The sequence below is a fragment of the Danio rerio genome, chromosome 3, assembly GCF_052040795.2.
Source record: "Danio rerio strain M-AB ecotype USA chromosome 3, GRCz13ab, whole genome shotgun sequence".
Lineage (NCBI taxonomy): Eukaryota > Metazoa > Chordata > Actinopteri > Cypriniformes > Danionidae > Danio > Danio rerio.
This window is the reverse complement of record NC_141023.1, coordinates 34,178,905-34,205,129: the sequence shown is the minus strand read 5'-3', so window position 1 is coordinate 34,205,129 and position 26,225 is coordinate 34,178,905. Positions and strand designations below refer to the sequence as shown.

The 26,225-nt window shown below is 33.2% G+C and overlaps 3 protein-coding genes across 4 annotated transcripts; all 3 read left to right on the top strand.

The window, feature by feature from the left end:
• The first annotated feature begins 455 nt into the window (after positions 1-455).
• On the top strand, positions 456-11,678 carry zgc:163143. Its single transcript, NM_001083569.1, is given in 12 exon segments — positions 456-645; positions 737-938; positions 1,972-2,004; positions 3,131-3,321; positions 3,672-3,759; positions 4,399-4,434; positions 4,548-4,601; positions 5,892-6,125; positions 7,669-7,775; positions 9,232-9,397; positions 9,508-9,590; positions 11,527-11,678. Coding segments are annotated over 11 exon segments (1,242 nt in total). The 5' UTR covers positions 456-577; the 3' UTR covers positions 9,571-9,590; positions 11,527-11,678.
• A 2,193-nt stretch (positions 11,679-13,871) lies between these two features.
• On the top strand, positions 13,872-15,794 carry nmrk1 (nicotinamide riboside kinase 1). The gene is given in 8 exon segments (NM_001013449.2): positions 13,872-14,068; positions 14,147-14,237; positions 14,362-14,410; positions 14,498-14,660; positions 15,143-15,214; positions 15,308-15,414; positions 15,499-15,595; positions 15,677-15,794. Coding segments are annotated over 7 exon segments (600 nt in total). The 5' UTR covers positions 13,872-14,039; the 3' UTR covers positions 15,588-15,595; positions 15,677-15,794.
• si:ch211-165d12.4 lies at positions 15,677-24,683 on the top strand. Of its 2 annotated transcripts, XM_087241908.1 has the most exons (5): positions 15,677-15,711; positions 20,602-20,697; positions 21,130-21,441; positions 22,285-22,442; positions 23,154-24,683. In XM_087241908.1, exons 2-5 carry the CDS (start codon positions 20,616-20,618, stop codon positions 23,241-23,243), a joined length of 642 nt encoding a protein of 213 aa, XP_087098034.1. In that variant the 5' UTR covers positions 15,677-15,711; positions 20,602-20,615; the 3' UTR covers positions 23,244-24,683.
• The last annotated feature ends 1,542 nt before the right edge of the window (positions 24,684-26,225 follow it).

Here is a 26,225-nt window from a genome sequence, read left to right as displayed (position 1 = left end):
TAATATTAAGATCTTGAATTAGTTTATTACACTTAATCCAACAATTAGACGGTCTATAATGTTTTCTTTGTGTATGTAAACACATGAATAAAGTCATAAGTGTCTTTAACCAATTTTTTTTTATTTACATAATTTGAGCTCAGAAACTGCAGAGATGTTAAAATGATCGTAACGATATAATAATAATAATAATAATAATGACTGAAATGGCAAACCACTTGTTAAATTCAATAGGTGGCGATAATGCTAAAGAGTTAGTTACCATATATGGTTTGCCTAAATCGTGTGTCCTAGATTGTGTGTGACTAAAACGTGTGTGGTTCTGCGGGCTTGCAGCTGGATATTATTGGACATGTGAGCACAGGAGTCATTGTGTCCGATAGGTGGCGATGTTTATGTTTTCAGTTCTGCTGTCTCGACACCACAGAAACAGACGGAGCTGAGCACGATTGGCTGTTTCAGTCTGTTTTGCTTTTTGATGAGCAGTCAGAGCAAATTCTGTTCGTTAATAGAGCGCACTTAACATTAACAAGCATACACGCTGTGGATAAATGTGAATGCTGGGCACACGAACACGATGGTGTTAGTTTGTAGTGCGTATAACTGTAAAAACACTCTGAGGAACAAAAGCGTCTCTTTCCACTTGTAAGTTAAGCTCAATACTGGCTGTTTCTCAAGAATAAAAGTATTACAGTGGCGGTGTGAATTTACATTCATGTTGTCATTTCTATTTCAGATTCCCTCTGAAAGACCCTAGCTTGCTGAAAAAGTGGCTTAAAAATTTAAAATGGAAAGACTGGAAACCCAATCCAAACAGTAAGATCTGCTCGGCCCACTTTGAAGAGAAGTGTTTCATTTTAGAGGGGAAGAAAACAAGACTTCACACATGGGCTGTGCCGACTATCTTCTCATTTCCTAACCGGTTTTCAGAAAGAAATGTGCGTGAATATCTTTTAAATATATATTGCTGTTATTGGCATATGCAATACAGAACAAAACAACAAACAAAGCACAACATTCATTCATCTTCTTTTCAGTCTTTATTAACCTGTGGTCGCCACAGTGGAATGGACTGACAACTTATCCAGCATATGTTTTACGCAGCGGATGCCCTTCCAGCTGCAACCCATCACAGGGAAAAATCTATACACATTGATTACCACACATACACTATGGGCAATTTAGCTTACCCAGTTCACCTGTAACACATGTTTTGGGGGGGGGGGGGAGACCATGCAGAGGAAACCTACACAAACACGGGGAGAACATGCAAACTCCACACAAAAATGCCAACTGACCCAGCCGGAGCACAAACTAGCGACTTTCTTGCTGTGAGGCGATTGTGCTATCCACTGTGCCAACTTGCTGCTAACGCACAACAAAGAAGGTGTTTAAAGGTCGTTTCATGTGTCACTAACTTGAAAGTTTTTACTAAATGACAGAAGTCATTTTTTGAGATATTTAAAATACAATAGATCAGTTTAAAATAAATGATAACACAAAATTGTATGTTTTCACATGTCATACATTTCGGCTTTTAAGTTGAACTATTGTAATTTTCTGCAAAAAGAAGCTCTATTTGATTAACTTCCTATTTAAAAATTCTGAGAATTCTTTATTTTTTATGTTATTCTTTCTTACAATATGTTGAAAAATTATCATTATTGTGAAATAGTATTTCCAGACAGGTATGATGAATTTAATTTTATGTGCCAAGCATTTGATGTGTTGCATGTATAGGTATTAAATTCAGATTGGGCCTTATAACCACCTCCCTAGTAGGTGAACCAAGACTTGTGCCTCACAGCAAAGTTTTTTTTCTGTCATTTACAAAGTAGGTTTATAATTAATCTGAAGTCTAGTAGTAATAATAATGTGTCATATAATTACCGGGCACCATTGAAACTGTCCACCACTCATTTAATGTTTTTTTTTATGTTCCTTTTTTTTATTCTGGTTGTACCCTTACAGGTTAAAATAAATCCCAGAAGCAGAAGGGCTCGGGTGAGTAACACAACTTTTTTTGTAATAATTTATTTTAATTATTTAATTTTACACTAACAATTACTTGAATAAGACAAGAAACAATATATTTCTACAGATTGTTCTTTTTTTTTTTAAAGCATTAACTGCAAAATTATATATTTGAAATATTTTAATGTTCAGTAATAAGAAATATACAAATTTATGACGGGTTTCAGGGTCTCACTAGTACTGCATAGTTTACACTAAACCAAGTTAGTTTCAAAATCACCTATTTTTACTAATACAACTGGTTTTATGTGCCAGATCTGCTTATTTTAGTCTGGCTTTTATTCAGAACTGTGTGATTTACCAAATATGTGCTTAGAGCAATTAGCTCTATATTATTCAATATATACAGGTATTTCTGAATCTCTGGATTTATTTTTATTCCATTAAGAACTTTTAACTCTTCCAACTTTTAAAGAAAAATATTGTAATTTAAGGCTCTATTGTTTTTATTTGCTGAGAGAGAATCAGGGTTATTGCACCTCATATTGATTACTTAATTCCTTGTTGTTTTGTTTTATAAAACAAATCAATTGAAATATGTCTGGATAAAAAACAAAACTGAGCTTTCAGAATCATCACAACAACTATTTGCTATGCCAAAAGTGTCCAAACTGATCGAAACATCACAAACTGGCGACATCTGCTGTCAAAACACTGTAAATACAATAAAACAACGGGAAAATCTAATCCTTTTGTAGTCCTGTTGCAAATGTTTTCCAGACTAACAATGTAGTCTAAAAAAAAGAGAACAATTTCAATAAATATAGTATATATTTATTCATTCAATAAATAAAATATCAGCACAAGTTTTTTTTTTATATTAGTTTTTGTTTAACTATTCATGGCAGTTAAAAATATAAAATAGATTACTACTCAGATGTTTTAATTAAGCAAATGTGTAATTAAAATCTCCACAATATAAACCTAAATCATAATTGTAATAATGTAATGACGCCTTTACCCGAAACAGAGAACTCCATGCTTTGAATTATTGTTTCTAGTAGAAAAAAAGTGTAAGATTTTTTAGCTTAAAAAGCCTTTTGATTGCCTTGTTCTTTAATGACAACTGTATTTTCCTTTTGTTTTGGAATTGAAGAGAATTGTTGGCGACCCCAGCTCTTCTATTCAAGCAGCAGAAACATCAGACGAGTCCAACTCTGTAAACCCAGCTCAGAGAAGCACAGACACGAGTTCACATACAAACACTTCTGAAGCAAACAGTTCAGATCTGACAGGAGCCAAGCCGAACGGTGACTCCACACAGCAGCTGACAGAACCAGAGAAAAGGTGTGTGTCTGCAAACAAGAGTAAACTGCAGTGATTTCTATAGGATTGTATTCCAATTGTTATGGTAAGGGTCATCACAGACACTGGAAATCTGTTAGTAGTCATTTATATTAGCTATCTAAATAAAAAACAAAGTGACTCTATCATAGATCATCATACCACAGGTGGTCCCCAGTCAGCATTTAACATTTGATGGTCGGTTACTGACAATCTGCTGTCATGTTGATGATTTCTGGTGTGCATGAGGCCTTCCACGGCAGAATGAATGTTGGGGAAACACTGAACTGTAGTGTTGTTGTTCTGTTTTAACTGTAGTTCTTACTTGATGCATATTTTATGTGTTTATTTAGTCTGCAATGGACCATCCTTGGCGATGAAGTTCTGGACAGAAGCATGACAATACCCAGTTTCTTTCACAGCGGATATTGTTTTCCCAATGTAAGGATTTTTTTCTAATGTTATGCTCATTTTTTTAGCATAAAATGTTTATAAATTTTTTAAAGACATTTTCTGCTTAACGGACAGATTTTTTAAACACAATTCTAAACATAATAGTTCTAATAACTCATTTCTAATAACTGATTTATTTTATCTTTGCCATGATGACAGTAAATAATATTTGACTAGATGTTTTTTAAGACACTTCTAGACAGCTTAAAGTGACATTTAAAGGCTCAACTTGGTTAATTAGGTTAACTAGGCAGGTTAGGGTAATTTGGCAAGTTATTGTATAATGATAGGTTGTTCTGTTGACTATCGAAAAAATATAGCTTAAAGGGGCTAATAATCTTGACCTTAAAATTGTTTAAAAAAATTTTTAAACTGCTTTTATTCTTGCCAGAATAAAACAAATAAGACTTTCTCCAGAAGAAAAAATATTATCAGACATACTGTGAAAATGTACTTGCTCTGTTAAACATAATTTGTTAAATATTTAAAAAAGAAACAAAATCAAAGGGGGGGCTAATAATTTTCATTTCATTTTCATCTTAATTTTAAAGACTTTAACTGTATATTACATTTTAAGCTTCAAAATATGGATCACACAAATAATAAAAAAAATTTTTTTTCCTTTAGAACATCCGCTGGGCTGGTGACGATGAATTAAATATTGTAAGTAGTCATGTTTTTAAATAAATTCCAGTACAATTCTTAATATATAGAAAACTCAACCAAAAAGTGTTGTGAAAGTTCTGTTCATCAGTATGTAATTATTTCTTAATCAGGTGCCCCATGTGGTTTATGGAGTTCTAGGACAAACTAAACCCCAAATAATTGAGGTAAGACTGATTGTCTCTGAGCTGCGAAGCTTGTCAGAAATAATTATCTGGTATTGACTAAATTTTGTTTAGAAAGTGTACTTTGCTTTGAGTCAGTTTCTGGGGAATTATGTTTATTTTAAAGATTAACAACCAGTGAGGTCCTCTATTGCACCATACTGTGTTTTACATGGAGGATATGATCACAGCTGTTCTGGATATATTCCAGCTCTTACTTGCTTAGGATTTTCCCACGTGGTGCTGTGCTCACAATTGGACTGTTTTATTGATTCATCACATTGGAATTATAAGGCTGTATCTGACATTTTGTCAAAATTGAGTTATTCGCATATGCTTATTCTGTGATGACTTGTTAAAAAAATTTGTTGGTAATTTTTATAATTTATTTACATTTCGGGAGTTTTTAGAAAACAAAAAGGTAACTCTGACTTGGTTTTATATAGATCAAAAGGTTTGTACATCTATGGAGATTAATTTCTTCTTTTAAATGCAAGGCTCAAACATCTCAACATAATGATTTAAAAACACACCCCTATACTCTAGCACCTAATTCTTTGAGCACCAACAGTTCCTTTGTATAATTAGTATTTCCTGTGTTTATTTCCTCTTTTTGTTGAATTGTTGAATGTCTCCTCAATTGTGAGTTTGAACAAAAGCATCTGCTAAATGACTGAATGTAAATGTACTTCATGACAGTGTTACATTTTAATTGTTAATAAAAAATGAGTTGTTGTAGGGTTAAAATAATTTAAATATTTTTTAAATATAAATTTGCTAACTAAAACCTTATGATTAAAGTAAGATCATTCTTTCTTCTATCTTTCAGATCTTTCTATCTATTTTTCTGGAAGATTCACTCCTCATTTAACCAGTTTCAATATTTTTTTTAATTTTTGATATTGTACACTCATAATACATTTAGGGTCTCTGTCATTTTTTTATATATGTTCCCAACTTTCCATATAATTTTTGGTTGATTTTAGGACAATTACTTTAACCCAATGGTAGGATTAGAACGATTTTGGCTAAAAAAGTGTAAATTTTTCTTGCTCTGTAAAAGACGGGAAGATCAATGAAAATCGAGTAATGGTGATGCTGTAATTACATCCAGAAATACTATTGTTATTAGCTGATGAGTGATGAAAACATTGACTTCAAAACCCATTTAAGGTGCCAGAAGACATTACGACAACACACATTAGTATTATCAAGTTATCATCCAGTGGTGTAGAAATCAACTACCCTGGATGACTAATAAAAGTTTAAACATTTGCACTGTCTTTGATTCAGGTTAAAGCCAGGTGGGAATGGCTAGGTCTGGATGTTAGAGGCCCGTTCTCTCCGACAGTCGACAAGCACACACACATCATGACTCTGACTGACTACCACTCCAAATGGGTGGAAGCTTTTCCTCTTACTGAGAGTCTGAGTCAGGACGTGGCCCAGTGTCTTGCTGAGGTCATCAGACAGCAGGGGTACCCTCTCGGAGTTCTGTCCCGACTGCCCAAACGGATCCTCTTGGAGGTTAGAGACCTTATAGACCATCTTTAGAAAAAATGTGTGGTTAATAAGACAAAATAATAAATTGGTTTTTGATTGAATGATTGATTTTATTTGACAGTTTTAACAAAAATATACAAACAAGTCCAGATAAACTAATTCATAGATATTTTAAAAACTGTCAAGGATAAAATACACAAAAAAGCCACTGGCTTATTTCCATTGTGGTCCTCGATATTCTTAAAAAAATGGACAAGCAAATCATAAATGGAGTGCAAACATCATCAGCTCAGCTCCTCGACACACCAAAATCCTCAACTTAAACTGTAAAACAACCACTTTTTAATTTCCCTTCTAAAAACACTCTCAATTTAAATCTCTTTAAAAATTGTGGGCAAAACATTCCAAGCAGCAACGCTAGTAAACAAAAAGGAATTTCTACCTGATTTACTCTTTAATCTATATGAGTAAATATAACTGCTACATGCTCTTGTAGAATGACAGTGTACCTCACTAACTAAAACAAAATAATTAAGAAAACTAATAATTAAGAAAATATTTTGGGAGCATTTTCTTTAAAATCTTAAAAACCACCACTAATTTTAAACATTTGACCATTTTCTCAACTTTTAAAAATTACTTTGACTATAATGTTCATTATTTAAATGGGTCAGTGGAGTTACTTTCATAGCAATTCTACACAACTTATTTTGGGCAACACTTTCTTAAAAAACTGTTCCTAAGATAAAATAGTAGATTGATTTAAGGAAATCTGCACTTTTTCAAAATGAAGGAAATGTGTTTAGAGAGACTTTTACTTTGTTACTTAATTTTGAGCTTTCAACTACTAAAAGATTAGTACAAATTACAAAATTTGTATCATAGTTTTTAAAACAATATTAAGTTGTTTACAACATTGATGAAACTAGACTAGAGACTATAGGAATGAAGCTGAAAAATTAGCTTTGACGTCACAAAAATAAATAATATTTTAATATATATTAAAATTTTAAAGTCATTGTAGTTTTAGTAGTATTTCACAATATTGGAATGTTTTTACTGTATGTTTTTATTATTCGGCTTTGGTGAGAATAGAAGACATCAAGTAAAGGCTCCTTAAACCCAGTTTTACCAGTTGTTACAGTAAAAAAAGGGAAGAAAAGGAGATCGGTAACACAACAGTATCTTTAATTTAACACAGTTATATTTCGCATTGATTTAAAAACTTCAAACCTTCCTACAAATTCATGCTGCAATTAAACATTATACACAACAAAAACTACATTATACGAGCACACATATTGTCTTCTCTGTAATTTATGCACAAATAAAGGAACAGTTGTTTGTATTTGCCCTTTGCAGTAAGTATATATAAATGCCCTCATTGTGCTGTTGTAGGTTTTAATGCCTTTTAATGCTGTTTGATCAGTTATCTCACATAGAAGTACTGAAGACTTTGAACAGCAGTGCACATATTCAGGAACTTATTTTTGGTCAGTTGTTTTGGAAAAACAGTTCAGTATTGTCATGCATTAATTAGTTGACATTTTCATGTCTTCTCTGTTAGATTAACCGTGAACTGAAGAAACACCTGAGGTTGAATGCAAACGCTTTAGTGATACACCACCGGCAAACTGGATACATGGACCTGGTCACCGAATCACTTCTTAATGAGTATGTCAACTTCAGGCTATCGGTGCGGTCAATATTTAGTTTGAAGGACTTTTAACATGAGATCTTTATTTAGTGTCTGGTAATTTGTTGGGATTTACAGTCACTTTTAACCTCATAATAGAAAATAGCATTTAAAGGGATAGTTCATACAAATATGATACTTTACTCAACCTTCACTTGTTCCAAAGCTGTTTGGGTGTCTTTTTGATCTGTTGAACATGAAAGAAGATATTTTGAAGGGTGTATTATTGCTGTGAATAGCATGGCAAGTCCTTTGTAAAATGTATAAAATGTACCAGAGGTTATTTTGTACTAGTAATTACTTTTCCTATTTCCCATTAGCTTAGTAATTCCTTAAATGCTACTGTCTTTTTTCTACCACTTATAAACGAGACACTTACAAATCAATAGATAAGTAATAGTACTTGCTAGCTTCCAGTACTTGTTTATTAGTACTAGTACTTATTCACCATACTAACTATTATTACTAGTACTTAAAGGGCTAGTTCACCCAAAACTGAAGTTGTTAAACACAAAACCAGATATTTGGAAGAAAGCTGGGATCCTGTAACCATTGGTTTCCATAGCATTTATTTGTCCTACTACAGAAGTCAATGTTTACAGGTTTTCAGCTTTCGTCAAAATATCTTGTTTAGTGTTCATCAGAAGAAAGAAACACATAAAGGTTTAGAACCACTTGAGAGTGCGTAAATAGTGAGTACATTTAATTTAGGTGTGAACTGTCCATTTAATAATCAATATCAGTATTTATTACTGGTAACACATTTATACATTTTTTGACATTGACTTCTATCATTTTTATCACTAAAGTCTGTAATAAATCTGCACTGATATCTAATAATAAGATTATTTAATAAATAACATCTTTTATAAAGTTATTACCAGTCATCTAACCCAGGGTTGCCCAAACTTTCTTATGAAGGGCCAAAAACCAAACTTGATTGAGTGTGTGTATATATATATATATATATATATATATATATATATATATATATATATATATATATATATATATATATATATATATATATATATATATATATATATTTATATATATATATATATACACACACACAGTTTATTTATGTCTTTTTTACTGTAATTTGCCATAAAATCATGAATAAAACAAAAGGGTAACGGTAGCGAATAAGTAGCTAAAACCGGCTCAAATTGGCTTCCATTATACTTTTTCTTACTATGGAAGTCAGTGGCTACCAGTTACCAACATAACTCAAAATATCTTCATTATTAAAAAAAGAAACTTAAGAAGGTTTAGAACCATATATATATATATATATATATATATATATATATATATGGGTGTGTATATATATATATATATATATATATATATATATATATATATATATATATATATATATATATATATATATATATATATAATGTGTCTTGCATTACTCGCTGTATGTTTCAGTATGCTGGATGAGCTGGTGAAGAAACACAGTGGAATCTGGCACATCCACCTCCCTGCTGCCACGCTGCGCCTCTGCTGCACAAACCACCCTACAACCAAAGAGAAACCTTTCACCCGCATGTGTGCCAGTGACTCGCCGTTTTCCTCATCACCCCGAGAACTGCCTGTGAGTTACACTTTAGAGTCTGTCAGAAGAATATACTAAATCACCATTATTCAATTTGTACTGTACTATAAATTGACACTCATAGCAGTTTGTTTGTCTGCTCTCTATAGTTCAGTGCTACTGATATTCGCTTGAGTTCGTTTGTCATCCCAACAACGAAGCAAACAATCTAGCAGTTGTGTTAGAAACTCAGGTAAGATGCCTGAATAAAACTAAAATAAGATTTTGGTATTTGATGTCATTAATAGGGCTGTGGCATAAAAAGTTTGAGAAAAAGCTCTTCTCTTGATTCTGAGTTTCGTTTTAACAGCTGATGGCGATGTATACTTTTAAAGCAGGGGTGTCAAACTCAATTCCTGAAGGGCCGTAGCCCTGCAGAGTTAAGTTTCTGACCGGCTTTAACACACCTATCTGTAAGTATCTATCAAGCCTAAAGCACTCAATTAGTTTGATCAGGTTTGCTTAATTAGGATTGGAACTAAACTGTGCAAAATTGTGGCTCCCCAGAAACTGAGTTTGACACGTGTTTTAAACAAGGTGTCCGCGGGGTCTTAAAAGTCTTTAAAATGTCTTAAATTTTAAAAACCAAATTTTAGGCCTTAAAAAGTCTTACATCCAAAAATATTGTGTTGTAGGTCTTTACTATACTATGTCCATGTAAAGATGCCCAATTGGGCCAGCACCTATCCAATCCCTAACAATATATTTCAATAAAAGTTTTACCAAAGTTTATTTATTAACTCTGTTTACTTATTAATATTGGTTTAATTATCTTCCTTACAATAACAATTGTTTTTAATGTTTTTAAGGTTTTACTTGGCCATTAAAAACATCTTTTTACCAAAGTCTGAAATTTCTTTCATAATAGTCTTAAAATTGTCTTAAAAAGTCATAAATTTGACTTTATGAAACTTGTAGAAAATCTGTTTAAAGGAAGGAAGGATAACCAGGATAATCAGAACTCTGCTTGCATCCAATTTCTTACAAATACCACTTAGACCTAAAATAGTCAAAGTTAGGAAAGGGCACCTATCATGCAAAATCAACTGTCGGAAGGTGTTTAGACAGAAAGATATGTAGGTAATGTGTGTTCACAGTCATATTGGTGTGATATAAACACAATAAGTCTCTTTTTTAAAATTTCCTGACGTTAAAATAGGATTTATATCCCAGTGATTTTGAGGCCCAACATAACAAGATGTAGCAGTTCGGTTTTCCATGCCCAGTGATATTGATTGACTGGCAAGTATTACCATGTCTTGATATTAAACGCTTATAATCATATCCACAAGACAGGATTTGCAGGATCTAAACTACGATTAAATAATCTGTTCATACTCTCTGTAATATTCAATCATTGTAATCGATCATTATTGTAAACCCAATAAATGAAGAGAACTCAAACCAACTGCGTATTATAAAACCCAATTATTTAAGGCAACTCAAACCGTTTGAGGAAACCGATTGCAACAAACCATCTGAGCTCAAAAACTAATCTATATAAGTACTGTGAACTTACTCCATTTAAGTAGAAGTTATAATGTATTTAATTAACTCGTTTTCTTCCACACTGAGTTCAAAACTCTTAAAATGAGTAGAGTTAACTTTCAGTTTATCTTGAGTTAGCTACACTCATGTCATTAAATAAAGTTGACTGTTGGATTTTACAGTGTATGTGTGACTGTGGGTCTCTGTTTTAAAGTTGTCATTTTGCTGTGATTATCCTGACACCTTACCCTGGTCATCCTTCTCCAATGCGAAATGTCCCATCAGTGGTTGGGAAAGGGTATTTTGACATGAAACTTCACAGACACCTTCTAAAGACACAACAAAGACTTATTATAGATCTTGTAAAAAGATCAAAATTGGAACCCTTTACGTGAATTACAAGAGCGTTCATAGTAAGCTGTTTACAGTAATCTGGTGACATAAAAGCCAATTTATTTGACACAGGAGTGCTCTTCTGGGTGAGCATTTGAGTGCACAGCTAAAAATTAGCCTAGAGCGCTATCTGTGTTAAAAACTAAGCTCAGAATCAATTCAAAAGAAAATCTCAGAATCTTTTTCTCTGTTTATGTTAAATGTTTAGATCATTAGTGTCCTTAAATGTGATTATTATTGTTTTTCAGGTACCCTGCTTGAGGAATTACATTTTTCTCAAGTAAACAAAAGTTTTATTTATTATATGACCTCATGTTTTTTTCATGTTTGTACTATATACTGTAAATACACAAGCAGATTTGCACAGTTGTACAAATATTACAAAGAAATAAAACAAAATTAAACCAAAAAAAAAAATCAATACGTTGCACCTTCTCATTTGTTTGTCCCTTTTCACTAGTTTGGTTGGTTTTGGACCTTTTCACAAATTTTTGTTGAAAGACTAGAAATGTACAGTTCAATAACAATAACAATAACAATGGGCAGTAGTTTGTGTTTTTGTGCATCTCTGAAAGGCTGTGCACTTTTGGTGGGGATTTTACAGAACAAAAGCACTCTTTAAATAGCTTAATAGCTTAAATGCATTATGATTAATTCAATAACCACATTTAAGTGGTTTATTTACAGGATGTTAATTAGATTGATCTTCCTTTACAGGATGGTTCACCCAAAAATTAGCTTTTCCTTATCATTCATGTGTTACTTCTGAGAAATACAAAAGATAATTTGAAGATCTGAACAGTGCTGCCCTTTGGTTTGCATGGACACTGAAACAATTGTGTGGACACAAAAAAAGTATAAAAACAGCTCCTTTTATGTTCTGCAGTGTAAATGAGGGCAAGTGAATAGTGATGTTGAGAAGTGCTCCTTGCCTTTTGCCATATCATGGCAAGTTGTTTTACCATTTAATCTATAATATGTACTAGTGTCCACTTTCAGCTAGTAATTATTATTTTGCTACTAGTGTCTGTTTAGTATCTTAGATACTAGCATATATTCAGTTAAGATAGTATTTAGTATATATTAGTATTTACTAAATACAGATGCTTATTAATTAGTATTTACTCACTAACTACTAGTACTAATTATTAGGTACTAGAACTTATTCTTTTGATAGTACTTATTTCAATAGTGGCTAATAACCACTCGGTTGTTACTTGTAACAAATTGTACAAAGTTGCCGTTGATTTCTGTCAGAAACTCATTGAGATATTTTTTGTGCATTTATTTTTATTTTTCAATAGTATGCATTTAAGTCTAGTATTTTTTAAGGTAGTACTAGTAGCTATTATTAAGATATTAGTACTTACTTTAGATACTAGTTCCTATTACCAGATAGAAGTATTTCATCAGATATCAAAGGAAAAAGCAGAAGCTAACTTTCAAAAATTACTATTAAAGAATTTAAGCTAATTAATATGTAGTATTTTTGAAGAATATATTACCTAAAATTAGAAGTACAGGAAGCAATCATTCATTAATTTTCCTTCAACTTAGTTGCATGAACTGCTATTCCAGCATATGTTTTACACAGCAGATGCCCTTCCACCTGCAACTCAACACTGGGAAACATCCACACACTCATTTACACTGGCCATTTTAGTCTATTCAATTCACCTATACCACATGTCTTTGAACTGTGGGGGAAAGCATAGCACCTGCAGGAAACCTACACCAGCACGGGGAGAAAATGTAAACTTCACAAAGCAATGCCACTGACACAGCTGGGACTCAAACCAGCAACCTTCTGTGGTGCTGTGGTGGTGTTACTTGTAACACATGTAACATGGAGGAATGGAGTGCATTAGACTGATTCCCAAAAGACCACTGTGAGTCCCCGCATTGATCCTGTGTGCCAGCCTGACCACCCGCTAGTGCCTTACTAATAACTGCAGCTTCTCCACAATGGACGTCCAGCCTCCGGCGTCTAGACTGCAGCTCCACACAGGATGTTTGGCCAGAAGAATAATTGTCATGCCCAACAGAGCCTGGTTTCTCTCGAGGTTGTTTTCCCTTCACTCCGTCAATTGGAGATGTTTTTTTCCTTGCCACTGGCTTGCTCGGATCAGGACTTGTGGAGCTGTGCTTATTTCATGTGGATTTGCTCTACAGTGTTTGAACTGTCAGCAGTGAAATTTAAATCACACTGAGCTAAAGTAAACTTCAATTCTGATATTTGGACTTTAGTAAAACTGTCTCGACACAATCTATATTGTAAAAAGCGCTATATAAATAAACATGAATTGAAAGGTTATGAAATCATGCCTGCTATGGGTGCTCGTAACCTTTTAAACAGTAGGCGAGTACTTTTTTGTCTGTGAGAATGTGATCTATTGTAACTGTTTGGAATTGAACGCTAACGTCTGATTAATGCTGCAAATAAATTTATGACTATTAGTGTAATTAAGTTAAGTGAAATGAACCAAACTAATAATAAATACTACAAACATCCATTGACAAGCCAGCGCTGCAGGAGGCGCTGTAGAGCAGGTTTGATCTGGCTACTGAGCAAAGAAGAAGAAATGATCTCAACACAGTTGCTTTTATTTACAGTCTGGTCTGCATTTAAAAGATCCTGTGATTAATAAACGAAGAAAATATGCCAAGTTTACTTCAAACACATGCAGCTCACTGCTTAAGAAGCTAGTATAAAACAGGAGACGCGTTGAATAAAACGTTTTGTTTACAGTGTTGATTTACAATGAGAAAAGTAATCGTAGGAATTGGTGGGTGAGTAAAGTAAAAGTAAACGTGTTCAGTTCGAATGTTATCGAGAGTATATGAGTTATACATGAACTGCTGTGACAGGATGACAAACGGGGGAAAGACCACTCTGAGTAAAAGTCTTCAGGAGCTTCTGCCCAACAGCTGTGTTATTTCTCAAGATAACTTTTTCAAGGTGCCATACTCGATTTTTATTAATATTCTGAATGTAAAAATGTTGTTTTCAAATACAATTTGATGATTTGGTCATTTATTTATATCTTGCAATTGTTGCTAACAAATGTGTGTTTATTTCTCAGGATGACTCTGAGGTTCCTGCTGATATCAGAGGCTTTAAAGAATATGACAGTAAGTGTTGTGAAATCATGTTTTTATTGAAATAAACTATATATGTATTTTTAGTTATTTATTTATTATTACGAAACTCATCTTCAGCTTTGGACGCCCTGCACATGGACAGGATGATGGGAGACATCGGCTCGTGGCAGGAGGATCCTGTGGGATTCATGACATCTCATGGTTGTGCAGTGAAACCCACAGCATCAGAGCCGAGTGTGTTTGTTCTTATAGTGGAGGGGTTCCTGATTTTTAATCATCGGTAACTTAATTTATTTTGGTCCAGCAGACTACACAGAGTCACAATAAATCTTACTGGACCCACTTGAAATCCTTAACGTAATAATCTTAATTTTGAAAATTCTTTCCTTAGTCAAGGAAATTTTGTAGCAGTTCTTCAAAGCTACATTAAATTATATCACCTAATTTAAGATCCAAATTCATGCTTTTGAAGATTGCCTGTGAATTATCAGTCCTCTAAATCATAGAAATTATTATAAAGCAATTTTATCTTCAAAAACACAATTGAAATATCTTGTTTTGCTTGTCACAGCAGAAATGTGTTTTACATAACCTGATATATTAAAATGTTAACAAATCTACAGTTATCAAATTGATATTTCTGCTGTGTTATTCGTTAGTGTGAATGACCTCAGGGTCACTAAAACATGCTTGTCGACCTTTGGTTATGGATCGCATTTATTTATTGTGATTGTGTTTCATGGATTCATGTTTTACCTCCAGGCCTCTTAATGCTTTGTTCGACAAGAAGTACTTCCTGCAGATTCCTTATGAAACGTGCAAAGAGAGAAGAAGGTGCGATCTAGACTCCTGTCAGACGTGTCTAGTGTGATGAACATATCATTAAATGAAGTAAAACCATCTCTTTCATTTCTCTCTATTGGGCAGCTCCAGAGTCTATGTGCCTTCAGATCCGCCAGGCTACCTTGATAGCTACGTTTGGCCCATGTACCTGAAAAACAGAAAAGCCATGGAAGAAACTGTAGATGACATAGGTACTGTAATATTATAAAACGCTTTAATCACAGAGTTGTGGTGAACTGTAAAAGTCTGGCTGAATGTATTTGCACTTTATATAGTGTTTCTGGACGGCACACTGAAGAGAGAGACGTTGATCTCAACAGTTTTTGCAGACATCCAGGAAATGCTTCTGGTTAGACAGAGATGATCTGTCATGTGAGTAATTCAGCATTTACGTAATATTGAAGCACACTTGCATGAAACTCATTTTTTTCTGTGTTTGCATTTCATTGTCAGATTGTGAGGACCACACTTTGAAGCCATTTATTCCCGCAAGTACACTTATATCAGCACATTCTTTATAGTATTCATTAATGGGCAATTTCAATTCCTCATTAAAGGGCATTTACTGTTATCATGAAGCCTAGAAATTCCTCAAAATAAGAGAAGCTTGTCGTATTTTCTAGATAATGTATTAATGCTGATTTAAAATGGGGAACTTGTATTTAAGACTTCCCATTTTGGTGTGTGTGTGTGTGTGTGTGTGTGTTGAAGTGAATTCATAAACATGATTTTATACACATAGAATATAAAATACATGTGATTAGTGTTTTAAAACTACATTTTTTGTGAAAATGTCAAAATGTGAGTGAAGTATGAAAACAAATATACATAATCTGACTTAGACTTATTAAAATATAAAAAAAAATATGTTTTAGCAGAATGGTCACTCATATGAATAAGTGAAAATATTTGTGATCATAATTTTTTTTTTTAAATAATAATTTACATATTCATTAAAACATCTTACTGACACATAGTTAAACCCTATGCGGTTTGAAGGATATTGGCAATCAAACTGGCTTAGTCTGTAAATTATTAGGGGTTGTCAAAGCAAAATGAACTGACAACTATTACAGCATATGTCTAACATTGCGGATACCCTTTCAGCCACAACCCAGTACTGGGAAACACTCAAACACTCTCGCATTCACACACACACATGAACACGGGAAGAACAACTGGTCAAGTTGGGACTCGAACAGCGAACTTTTGCTGCGAGACAACAGTGCTAACCACTGAGCCATTGTGCTGCCAGTGTTCTGTAGATTTGTCCTACCTTGTCAGATTGTCTTACCTCCCATTCAAAAAGTAGGTAGCACATTTTGATGATGCAATATGCTACCCATCAGATTTTGCTACCAGTGTAAATGTGGAGTAGCACGTGATATGAAGCTGTAATATAACCCTAACCTACCTAATCCCTAACCCCAACCTCAGAACCTTTCAAACACAGTGTCGGTAGAATAATCTGATGGGTAGGATAAAATGTCAGGACATTGGCAATCAAACAGATGGATTATAATACCTATACTTAAACAAATCTGTATAATACTAAATAATACTAATAATAGTAATTCTGACTTCAACTGTATGTACGATATACAGTATTTTGCGTTTAGATAAGTTCAGGTTTAGACAAAAACAATAAACTGAAAAATGGTGATTTAAAGCAGGTGAAGTTATCTAAAATATGTAGACTGTGTAATAAATACTAATTGTTTAAAAGTCTAATTGAATACTTGCATTTTTCTCTATAATTCATTTTGGAATGAGCAGAATAAACTAATCTCGAATCTGAAATAGCTAAAATCTGCATTTATTATCCACTGGCAAAAAAAGAAGGAATCAAAGTCATCTTTTTATTAAGTTCTTTATAATTTACTTATGAACCAAAATAATCGCCAGGTGCAACAAACTGAACATTATTTACAACTTTATTACATTTTTTTCACAGCCTGGGCAAATGGCTATGAGAAATAAGCACAAAAATGTAACTGATATATGTACAAAGATTGTTTTGTCGCTTAATGGGCACGTTCATTGGCAAAAAAATGACAGATTAATTTAATTCATAATAAGTGCATTGTCAGCAGCTGCGGGTAATAATTTAGATTTGCAAATATGATTATTGAACTAACCTTTTGTGGTAGACACATAGAGAACATTTTAAAGGTACAGTTCACCCACTCACAATACACGCAATTTATCCAGAATCACACGTTTACTTGCCTTCATCTAAATACAAACACTGTGACTCTTGTTTGTACAAACACAAATGAACATTTCTTATGCTTTATGAGTTCAGACTGCATGATTTAAGTCCTAATTTTGACTCGCTGGCAAGTTTTGAGAAATCACAGACAAATGCCTGAAATCACAGGCAAATCAGTGCTTGTTCACATAACAATTACACAGTGTGAACTATCAAACACGTGATCTGAGAGTATTGCCAATGAGTCGCTGACACCCGTCATATTTAGCATGCTAAATATCTGGAGCTGTCGGCGATTCAAATCATGCCATGTGAAATGTGTTCTGTCTAAAAATAACATTGGTTATCACCTAAAGCACTCATTTAAAAAAAACTAGTGTAAATTTGGCAGAAGCACCCATGTCTCTTTGTCGTGTCATCTGAGCAAATATCACAACCGGGTCAAAAAAGAAGTAAAGTTGAGGAGAAATGGCTAATTCCCTTCAAAGCCAGGTGAGCAAAATGAAGTACATTTCCTACCCCACTGGCTTCTCTTTCACTATGTATTTAATAACAAAAGATGTACTACGTGACCTAGTGTTGTTTCCATGTCACTTCTCGCGTGTGTTTGGTAGTAAGACCAAGACAAAAGTTATTAGCGATTCTTCCTGTTTTAAAGTCAGGCAGTGTGAAAACATCTGTGACACGACGACTTTTAAAATTGTGCAGTCTAAACTCAATATTACAGTTACTGATCCAAGTCTTGGATACATGATTACTGGATGTGATGAACAATGTATGTAAAAAGTGTCAAATATATAAATATAGACTGTTTACCATTCAAATGTTTTGTTTCCTGTCTTGCTGCATAACTGTCATATTTAAGTTTGATATAATTGTAGATTTATAAGGCCTCAGCACAGCTATACTGTGCACAGTATATCGATATCACAACGTGATCATTTGCAATAGTCACAACGAGAATATAGGCTATGTTGTTCATCATTTTGCAAGTGTTTTTTGAGCCTTGTGACTGTGAAAGGGTTTTAAAATCGTTCAGGTGCAAGAAACTGTTCTGTTTGTAACTTTGAAAAATGAATAATGATTAATTTTGTTGAATTGTTTATAAAACGATGACTGCAGTATTATTTTACATTTGATTATTCAATTACTGTATACCTGAATACATTTCCACTCCTCGGATAGCAATAAGACGGTGTTTATGTCCTTTATGTATTTTTCTTTATCGAATTGATCTATGCTTGTAGATTCTTTATTACATTTTATGCAGATGCATTCCCCTGCAGAATCATCCCAATAAATCTAAAATGATCAATTCTTTCCAAACATTTATTCAATTCATTTAGTGAAATTGTATTTATATCGCAATATACATAGCAGAATTAAAAATTGTTCCATTTTTTTTCAATATTGGACAGCCGTAACTGTGACTGTTATAACTGTCAGTCTGGTGATTTTAAAGCTTGGACTCACATTAGGCATGCTTCTCTTGTGTTTTACCCAATCATGATTGTGTTGTTTTTCTGGTCTGCACTCATTACATGCCATTACATTACATTATATTACCTCATTCTTAGTTAGAAATGTGTACCTTTTGAAAAGATGCGACTGCAGGGACATCTTTTATTTATTTATAGCTTAAATACAGCTTTAATACCTTCTTAAAGTGAATAACTAAAGAATTTTTATCTTAGATGGTTTTTGTTTTGTTTTGTTCTTATTATAGTACTAAAAAAAGAACATCTTAACCTAGATGGATTTGTATATTTACTGTATGTGTATAAAAAATAAAAAAATGTCCTGGCTAACAAACAAAGAGCATTCTTGGAGCCATTAGTTATCTTAGATTTTGTGATGCTTTTTTTGTGCAGTACAACAATAATAAATAAAAGTGTGCTTCAAATACTAGGGTGATAAAAGTAACCGGTTAAAATGAGATGTGTATTGTTAGAGGTGTTGTGCATTCAACATTTGAAATCAAAGGTGGATGGGCTATCAAAACAATGTTGGGCAACACAAAGACTCCTAATAAGCACACGGTGTCTGGAATGTCATTTCAGAAAAAAAGTTGTCACAAAGCAAGGGTTGTGATCAACTTTTTTCTCTTATTATAACAAGTATCCAAGATTTTTCTTCATTGGTATTGGATTTTATCCAGTGGGAATTCACTTATTACAAACTACTGTACTAGGCATAAGTATTTATAAGAAAATCTGATCATTGCATGATGCACAGTGAACACCTGCTGTCTGAACAAAAGAGAAGGAATGTTGTTCCAAGAAGGAGATTATAATTGTAAAGATTTGAATAGTAAATGAATAAAAATCAGGTTATCTGTAGGCGTCATAAAATGTCCTAAATTTCAAAAACTAATTTTAGGTCTTAAAACGTTTTAAATTCACAAAAAAATTGAATTGTAGGTCTTAAATAATTCTAAATGGGTCTTATTTTCCAGTGTCTATGTAAAGCTACCCAATCAGGCCAACACCTGTATACAGTATAAAGACACTAACTAAACGTCTCAGTAAAACTTATATTTACAGCTCTGTTTAACGCTATGGTTCCTCACAATAACATCTTTAAGTTCTCCATGTATTTGCAGACCATATGTGGTGAGGACACTGACCTGGACAGACTGTTGTACTATTAGTTTATTATAGTTTTTAAAGCTTGTCAAAGAAAAGTATGTATGGTTTGCTTGTTCTGACACATTATTTAAGTACTATTTAGTTATTACTTTTTTTGGAAAGTAAAAATCCTCAAGGTTAAGCCCATTATAAGTCTTAAAATTCATTCATAAAAAGGTCTTAAAATTGACTTGCTGAAACCTGCAGAAACCCTAAAAAATACTGCAGTTTTCCATAAAAAGAATAGTCCATGTTGATTTAATTGAGCTTTAAATATATTACGGCGTTTATTTAATGATAATGATGCAATTACTTGTCCATTGTAGTTCTTCTGAAATCACTAAATGAATCAAGAAGATATTTTTTTCACATTTAAAAGCAGAACTCTTGAAAATGTTTTTGCTTTCAGATGCCTGAGGGTTGCTGACTAAGATGTGGAAGTTGTGGGCTGGAGCGTGTGTGTGTGTGTGCATGAGAGAGAGAGAGAGTATATAAATTTGCAGTGCAGACTTAAGATTTGGTTTGCTTCTTGTGTTTAGTTGGAGATGCTCTGATGACAATGAGAATGAAGACTCTGCTGTTTACCTTCCTGTTGTTGGGTGTTCTTTGTCTCAGCAGCTTTGCAGAAAGTGCAGGTTAGTGCTTTGTGTTTTACTGTTTTACATTTGGCAGTTTGTGCATGTTACATTAGTATTTACACTACTTTAGATTTGACCCACATTCAATACTTTTTGTTGTACAATATGGATGGTGTGTTAAATATATCATTTACTCATCTTCATGTTGAACCTACATGTTTTTCTCTCTTCTGTGGAACATGCAATATATTTTTCATTTCCACCCCTCTCTTAACCATAGTGGACATTGAAACTTAAAGGCATACTTCACCTAAAATGAACATTAAGGATTACCAAAACTGTTTACCACCTAAAAATGAACAAAAACTGTTTGTTTAACACTATTCAAATGTGTTCTTTAATGTTCCACACATGAAAGCAAATGCTATCTATGTCTGATATTTGTGTGCTGTAAACTGATCCACACTCTTTTTTTAAATCATTTTTCAGATGTGATCAAATTTAAAGGTGAAAGTGCCACCATGAAGTGTCATATCTCTGATAAAGATGCGATGGGAGTGTCTCTGTTCACCCGACATAAGGATAAGCAGGAAGTCTTATACTACTTTATACAATCAAACAAATTAACTATTAAGCCTACTCATGAAGGACGTGTTGAAGCCAAATTTGATGGCAAGACTCTGACTGTAGACATCTTGAACCTGCAAAAAGAAGATACCGGTGCCTACTGGTGCGAGTGCAATCATATAGTGACTCGTGAGTGTAAAATGGATCAGTCTGGTGTTGTTCTTGTGGTTCATGGTGAGTAAATATGTCTTTAATACTTTTAAATATGTCTACTTGCATAATAATTAGTACAATTTTGAATACATGTAGAAATGAGTATAGTTTTAGTTGTGCTCTGATCGTTTAAGCTGTGATGTATTGTTTTATGTTAGTGTAATAAATTAATTAAAATTTACAGTCAAAAAGAAAGAAAAAAATGAGCATAACTTTATTTTGACGGTCCATTTAATGTACTAAAACTTTTTTTTAATTTTAATTTCCATTGCATCTACGTGCCAGCTAATTCTCGGTAGATTATAAGTAGACTGTTAGGTTGGGGTTGGGGTTGGGGTTGGGGTTGGGGTTAGGGTTAGGGTTAGTGTAAGTTGACAAATACTTGCAAAGGTTCTTATAGTCAGCTATATGTCTGTCCAAGGAGCAGTATCAACAGACACAGTATTAAGCAGACACTCTATTAATACTCAAATGAGAAGTAATAAAATCATACCATAAAAATAAAGTCTTAGCAAAAATTGTATTTGGAATGAATGCCTTTTACATTGATAATAAGATGTTTTCTTGAACAATAATTTCTGAAATTTTTTAAAATTAAATTATTATTGTATTATTAAATTTATTAAATTATAAAAAAAAATTGATAGGGCAAAATCTTTTCCATCTGAGCCATTTGAAAAATTCCAAATGCCTAATTGTCTTAAAATGTCTTAAATTTAGCTCTGCGAAACCTGCAGAAACCCTGTTTATTGGACTTTCAATGAAAATTGTTTTAATGCAGTAATAGTTTATTATAATTTTAAATCAGGTTATGCATGTTTGTGTCTGTGTTTGGACTGTCCTGATCTTACATTTCTTTTGCAGACCGAGAGAGACAGCAAAATACGGGGCAAGTTTCTGCTTCCACTGCTCCTTCAAAGTTTGGAGGCATGAACGGCTTACTGGTTCCAGTGGTTGCTCTGACCGCCAGCAGTGTGCTTTTACTCTTGCTTCTGGTGCTGGGAGTGTGGATCGTGCCCAAGGTCAATATCGTACACCTAAAACACACTCCATATCTGTAACTCTGAAGCCTATCAAAATTTTTGTAAATGCTTTGCACTTATGCTAATTGTAAAGTTACCATTTCATTTGCATCTGTGACATATACAGTACATGTACACACAACAGTACACACACATAATAATAATAATAATAATAATTATTATTATTATTATTATTATTGTTATTATTATTATTAAAACAATAAAAGCAATAATGACTGAAGTAATAATTTAATTTGAAGCTACATACAATAAGAAAGCAGTTAATAAATCTTAATAAATATTTAACAATTAAACTTTTTTATTATTATTTAATATATATATATATATATATATATATATATATATATATATATATATATATATATATATATATATATATATATATATATATATAAATATATATATATACAAATACACACATACATACATACACACATACTAGGGTGATTCAAATATATACGTTTAATATGAAGTGTATTGTTAGAGGCATCATGCATTCAACATTTGTAGATGTTCCTTTAAGGTGGATGGGCTATCAGAATACATTGTTGGGCAACACAGAGACTCATATTCTAGACATTAAGCACATGGTGTCTGGAATGTTCTTTCAGAAACAAAGTTGTCACATATTTAGGCATTTTCAGCAGGTGTGTGTAGAGGTTAATGATCTTTTTTTCTGTTTTACCCCAGATTAAGAAGATGAGACAAACCGCTAAACAGGAAAAAACGTCTGCAAATGAAGTGTACGAGGTCATGACTGTGAAGAGGGAGTACAGATGAGAAATCAACAGATTTCAGGTTCTGGGCTGATTTTTGTGTGTGTGTGATATCATCAAATGTTGTACATGACAGCAAGTCACTGAATTGTACCTTCTCAGGGATTAAATTATTGTCATTATCAATATAATAGTCTGAAAGAATGCAAACCTTTTGTTATTTCGCCATTTTATGCCATCAGGGCATTTTTACTTTCATTTGAAAGAATGCCATCAGTATTTGACAGAAGAAATATATATATATATATATATATATATATATATATATATATATATATATATATATATATATATATATATATGGAAATATATAAGTAAATAAAAAAATAGAGAAATATATATGCATGAGTATAAATAACATTTACTTTTGTACTGTTAGTAAGTACTGTCTGATTTGAGTTGTTTAATCTATCTCTGTTCATTCATTTACTTTTCGGCTTAGTCCTTTTATTAATCTGGGCTTGCCACAGCGGAATGAACTGCCAACTTATCCAGCATATGTTTATGCAGCAGATACTCTTCTTGCTGTAACCCATAACTGGGAAACACCCGTTCACTCTCATTTTCTCTCACACACACTACAGATAATTTAGCTTATTCAATTCACCTATAGCGCATGTCTTTGAAACCGGAGCACCCGGAGTAAACCCATCCAAACATGGGAAGAACATGCAAACTTCACACAGAAATGCCAACTGACCCAGCCGAGGCTTGAACCAGTGACCTTCTTGCTGTGAGGCGACAGCGCTACCCACTGCACCATTGCGTCAACCCCTCTGTTGATATTTCATTTTACAAATTTAGAGAAATCCCTTCTATCCTCTTCTGTCTATTGTAAATATCACAGAGTGCATTAAGATATATTAACATATGAGTTTTTATTCTGTTTTTATGAGGTGTAAGTTGTTTGAAAACCTGAATGTATAGTTTCACCAGTGCACATTGCACTGCTAATTTACAGGAACAAAAATAACAAGACAATAGAAAAACAGGATGTGTAAATGTCCCTTAGTTTCAGTCTGTGCTTTTTCTGTGACTTGCGGTCTATAGTCTGCTTTGACTGTCCTTTAGCACATATTGCTTCTCAGAGATGAATATGCAGACGTCTTCCTGTGGCATAGTATAGTCAAGACCACTTATGAGCAAGACTGCATCTCCTGAAGAGAAGCTCACCAATTTTCATTTAACTTTAGCCCACCAAAACATAAAGATCGAAACTTCAAGTGTTATAACTACATTGGGGAGTTACCAGAAGTCAGAAGACACATGAGAGAAAATATCAGCTTAAGAGTCTTTGCCAAATCAGTTTCTCTTTGTATATATGTTATTTCTTTACATAGAGGACTTGTTGTCTAGGTTGTACATCAAAATGGCATGTTGTTCCCATCAGAAGAATGTCATTAATAAAAAAAAATCTGTAAATAAAAATATTTTTTTAAAGTAAGTTGTTTTCTGTAATGTGTTCTTGTGACTAGAAACACAACCAGCAAAAGGTTTTGGTTTTGACAGACTAGGAAACCAAATGAGTTTTAGACTTTCTTAGTTGTTTACTAAAACCCATAACCACAAAAAAGTTTTATACACTTTATACACATAACCCCCACCCCCCACCCCCCCACCCCACCTTATTGAGGTGCTTGTGTTGAAAGCCCCTCCATCATTACATGTGGACCAGCTAGTGTAGATTTATCACCATGTGAACATTAGACAAAGCTTCAGTTCTAGGAGTACATGACTGAGTTAAGGTTTGATTGGACAACCTTTAATAAACTAAACAAGGTTTTGATAGCAATTTTATTGTGTTTGGGGTTAAATGACTAACGCTCTCATAGTAAAATTCTCAATATCACTACCTGAAGTATGCAACTCATCTCTACAGTAATAAAGGCATGCAGATTTAGACTCAATTTTGAAGTAAAATGTAAAGTAAGGACATTTAAAAAACTTTTAGTTGGGAAAAGATATCACATATACACTGAATATTTTCTGGCCTACTAAACTTTATTTTTTCTATTTTTTATATAATACATTTTAGATTGTGGACGTTTTACTTTGCTTTTAGTGCTTTTTATAAACAGTGTTTTAGCATTTTGTGGAAGAACATGGTATTAAAAATCACTTACAAATTACTATGCTGAAAAAACACTTTTAAGCAGTACTTCATTCAGTTAAAATGGATCATTCGTTTCAATTTAATATTGTTTGTTTTATTTCTCAATATGTTCAAAACATAGTTAAATAAAACAGTTTTTGATTAAAAGCTTAACTAAGAAATATCTGTTTTGACCAATGTAAAATGTTCAGGTTATTAACACAGGTGCATGCAGTGCCGCCGTGCCGGCCCTAGGCGAGATAAAAAATATTAGGACCACTGGTGTAAAAATAGTGAGAAGAAAGCACCCAAAAATATAATTTTAATATTTAAGTCTACATATGTAAACATATTTACTCCGATAAAACCAGAAAGCAAACAAAAAATATGTTAGTATGTCATATACAAATAAAACATGAACTAAATGTCTTTGTTGTAAATGAATAACAGAAATATATGCATATCTAACTAGAAATGCAGGAGACATTTTAACTTGTTTTACACAGAGATTTACACAAAGAAAACGACATGTTTAGAACGTAAGTGTATTTAAATTAATTGACTTTCATCAACAAGACGAATATGCTTTAAACCGCGTTATATAAAATTGTTCTCATGGATAAAACATCCTCAGTGATCGCCACAGAGGAATGAATCACCAACTTATACAGCATATTTTTACGCAGCGGATGCCCTTCCAGCCGCAACCCAAAACTGGAAAACACCCACACTTTTTTGCACACATACACTACGAACAATTTAGCGAATCCAATTCACCACGTCTTTAGACTACGTGCTACTTAAGCTACGTGTTACTTGAAGCTGAAAATACTCTTGACAGAAATGTCACATCCATGTTTGTTTACTCCTACAGTTCCCGCAGTCAGCTGTGTC

Bases quoted from the DNA above. Each gene is read 5' to 3' on its own strand.
- si:ch211-165d12.4 (XM_087241908.1), top strand. From the start codon at position 20,616: ATGACAATGAGAATGAAGACTCTGCTGTTTACCTTCCTGTTGTTGGGT. The intron at 20,698-21,129 runs GTTAGTGCTTTG...ATCATTTTTCAG, and splicing joins CAGCTTTGCAGAAAGTGCAG to ATGTGATCAAATTTAAAGGT. The intron at 22,443-23,153 runs GTCAATATCGTA...GTTTTACCCCAG, and splicing joins GAGTGTGGATCGTGCCCAAG to ATTAAGAAGATGAGACAAAC.